This window comes from Chrysochloris asiatica, unplaced genomic scaffold (genome assembly GCF_000296735.1).
Source record: "Chrysochloris asiatica unplaced genomic scaffold, ChrAsi1.0 scaffold00472, whole genome shotgun sequence".
Lineage (NCBI taxonomy): Eukaryota > Metazoa > Chordata > Mammalia > Afrosoricida > Chrysochloridae > Chrysochloris > Chrysochloris asiatica.
In genome coordinates this window covers 1,058,591-1,062,297 of record NW_006408990.1, presented here as the reverse complement: position 1 = coordinate 1,062,297, position 3,707 = coordinate 1,058,591, and the positions used below count along the sequence as shown (strand labels likewise).

Genomic DNA, 3,707 nt, shown 5'->3' with positions numbered 1-3,707 from the left:
ACACTGAGCACTGGGAGGGAGGGCCTGGGTCCTGGTGTTGATTACTCCTCTGTGTGTGGGTCTCTCTCCCAGCCCTGAGCCCATCTCCTAAGCAGAATGACTGACCACAGAGTCTCAGTAGGACTGGCAGAGACCAGAGTGTCTTCCTCCATCCATGTCCAGAGCCAGCTGTGTCCCTCCCACTGCTGGCCGTGTCCCCACTGTGCTCACCTGTAGAAGTACTGCCGGACCTCGGTCAGGAGCTTCCCAGTCATGATCTCCATCCCCACAGCACCCCAGGCAGGAAGGGCAGCCTGGTGGGCTGCAAACAGGTAGTTGTCAGAAATGGGACCCTGCTTCACGTCACCATTGGCGTGGTACTCCAGGAGCTCCTGGGTCATGTGCACGGTCCGGTTCCTCCAGCTGCAGAGAGAACCAAGTCAGGAGACCTGCCCAGTCCCAGGACCCAGGACCGCATGACGAAGCTCCTACATTTGGTCCCTATCAAGCCCACTGAACCCCACCCAGCAACCAATGCGGCCTGTGACTGGACCCCAGATCACCAGAGGACAGAGGCTGATGGGGGTGCAGCCTGCCCCAGAGAGGGTCTATCTGCAGAGGACACCAGGCAGACTGAGAAGGGGCACGTGGTCTACTCATTTCATGGGATGTGGGGGGGAGGGTGGTGCAGTCTGAGAAAGGACTGGCTGGCCAGGAGCCAGTAGGGAGCCTGTCCTGGGTGGTCAGTGGTCTTTGCTACTATCAACAAAGACCTGCTGAGGGTATGACTCCATGAATGGGTGGGTGGGTGTGTGGACAGGTGGGGGAATGGGTGGCTGGACACATGGGTAACTGGATGGGTGGACAGATGGGTGAGTGGGTGGGTGGCTGAATGGTTTAGTGGGTGAACTGGATTAGGTGATTTCCAAGGACCCTTCACCCTCAAAGTCACACAAACCAGTATGACTATTAACTCAGCATAGATTTATGGGATCCTGGTATGGCACTATAGGATGGATAAGCCCTGGGCTGCTAAAGGCAAGGTCAGCAATCCAAATCCACCAGCTGCTCCTCAGAAACCCTCTACAGGATTCTGTGATTTGGAATGGACTCAACAGCACACAACACATGGGACCTGAACATTACATTTCCTCTCCCCTCCCAGACTTCCTCAATGACCCCTTTTCTATGGATCAACTGGACTTAAAAATTACATGAAAGGCTATACCTGAACCACATTCCTGGACGTGAAAACTGTAACAGGGAAGTGCCTACAGCCCCACCTGGTCTTCTCCGAGCAGGTGACTCAAGCTGGGCTGACTGTCCAGTTCCCCAGGCATCCCTCTGCCTCAGAGGCAGCCTTGGCTGCACCTTACCTCTCCCGGATGCTGTGCATCAGGTTGGTGTTTGGGTCCATGAAGAGTGTGTAGCAGTCATTCACCACGGGCACCAGATGCCGGTCCCTGGAGCTGGTGCGTCTCCTGAGCTTGCGGCCAAACTGGGTGGTGCTGGCCACAGTGGCGGCTGGCTCCCGCACACCCTCCTGGACCCGTGTGGTGGGTCTGATGCGGTAGTGTTGGTAACTGAGGCCCGGGATTGTGGTCAAGATATGCAGATCGTATGCGGATGGGGTCGCTGTAGAGTTCTGGATCTGCAAGGCCAGCGGGATGGAGGGGAATAATGGATTTCAGGGTTCCCTCTGCCGCACACCTCCTGTGAGCCATGTTCACTGTATCTGAGGGCGTCAGCCGCACACCTCCTGTGAGCCACACTGACTGTATCTGAGGATGTCACCATCCCCGTCTCTCGGGCTGTGCTGGATTCCCTCCCTGTAGCCTCCCCCTCTGCCAGGCCTCACTCTGAGGCCCCCAGGGAACCTTTTGTGGAACTGAAGCTTTCTCCTATGCAGAGGGAACACCGCAAGTCTCTTCCACTCATAAGTCAAAGGAGGGTGAGAGGGATTGAATATGTCACCCTAAAATATGTGCTGGAAAGCTCACTCCTCTATCTGTGGGATTAACTCCATTTGGGAACAGGGCTTTCTTTGCTTTATGAATGAAGTCTTCCCAGGGTAGAGTGTGTCTCCATCCTGCTCCCTTCTGAGATCGATGGAGAGCAGATTAGGTAGCATACACAGAGGGGAAAATTCATGCCACGTGGAGATTGCCAACACCAGGAAGAACATGGAGAGGCTGGGACCAGGTTTCCCTGAGTGGACAGAGAGGGAAACCCTGAGAGTCCATGGATTTTAACTTCTAGCCTCTTATCTAGGAGTTAACTTCAATAACGAACGCTGGCCAGTGAATAGGGAAGACCGTAGAAGAATTGATGCTTTTGAGTTATGGTGTTGGAGGAGAATACTGAAAGTGCCATGGGCTGCCAAAAGAATAAATAGATCTGTGTTGGAAGAAGTACAGCCAGAGTGCTCCTTGGAGGTCAAGATGGCCAAACTTCATTTCTCCCACTTTGGACATATTGGCAGGAGGGACCAGTCACTGGAGAAGGACATCATGTTTGGTAAGGTGGAGGGTCAGAGAAAAAGAGTAAGACCCCCAGCAAGATGAATTGGCAAAGTGGCAGCATCCGTGGGCTCAAGGGTGGCAACAGTACTGAGGTTGGCCCAGGAGTGGGCAGTTTTATGTTCTGTTGTGCAATAGGGTCGCTATGGGTCAGTACTGACTCAATGGCATCTAACAACCACAAACCTCTTAACTGTGAGAATACACCAGATCCCAAAGAAAACAAAAGTCCTCACCCCTGGGCCAGTAAACATCAGTATAAACAAAAAAAAAGATTAGTGTTGTCAAAGACTACATTTTGCTCGGATCCACAGTCAACACTCCTGGAAGCAGCAGTTGAGAAATCTAATGACATATTGCATTAGGCAAATCTGGGTCACCGACCCAGGCCTCACTCATGCCGGGGTCACCAGTTCAAGTCGGGCCCAGACCCAGGCCTGCAAGTGTTTGTGACTGAGTGAGGGATATCCTCAGGTCTCCCCCCGGAACTGGGCTGGCCAATGTCACACAGATACCCTATGTGGGCAGGCGCCTTGTTGAGCATCTTAGCGGGGGCAGGGCTGTCTCACCCCTAGTGTAGCCAAGGCTTCGTCCTGACCTGAGGTAGAGGCCCAGCACTGCCCCTCCAGCAGTGTGTAGCCCAGTTTCCCCCTTACAGGGAGGTTACATGTGTGTGTAACTGTGTCCCTCAGGGGCTTCTGGCCCACACCTGTGCAGGCACCGGGCGGCCCGACTCATCTGTGACAAGGACTCCGGGGAAGCCAACCGTCAGGGTGACAATGGTGGTGACCGTCCAGGCCAGCGGGTTGTAGACCATCGCAGAGTGTCCTTCAGACGCTGCGCCTGCAGAGAGAACAGGCCCGACTGCGACATCACTCACACTGTGGGCCCCTCACTGGGCAGCTCTGGACCTCTCCTCTCATGTCTGCCCCCAGCCCCACGTTACAGACCAGGAAGGGCGCTGGGGCCTTGGGAACCACCCCTCTCCTCTCATGTCTGCCCCCAGGCCCATGTTATAGACCAGGGAGGGCACTGGGGCCCTGGGGACCACTCCTCTCCTCTCACATCTGCCCCCAGCCCCACGTTACAGACCGGGGAGGGCGCTGGGGCCTCTGGGACCACTCCTCTCCTCTCAGGTCTGCCCCCAGCCCCACATTACAGACCGGGGAGGGCGCTAGGGCCCTGGGGACCACTCCTCTCCTCTCAGGT

The 3,707-nt window shown here is 55.4% G+C and overlaps 1 protein-coding gene across 1 annotated transcript in view; it reads right to left on the bottom strand.

Moving 5' to 3' along the window:
* The window catches only part of MAN2B2 (mannosidase, alpha, class 2B, member 2), a gene marked incomplete at its 3' end in the record, with an annotated part of 37,442 nt that overhangs the window by 8,739 nt on the left and 24,996 nt on the right, over positions 1 to 3,707 (bottom strand). Inside the window, exons 10-12 of the mRNA XM_006877315.1 lie at positions 3,208 to 3,341; positions 1,356 to 1,630; positions 211 to 402 (exon numbers count right to left, since the gene is read on the bottom strand). Coding sequence (XP_006877377.1) covers positions 211 to 402; positions 1,356 to 1,630; positions 3,208 to 3,341 — 601 coding nt within the window. The remainder of the gene's footprint in view (positions 1 to 210; positions 403 to 1,355; positions 1,631 to 3,207; positions 3,342 to 3,707) is intronic.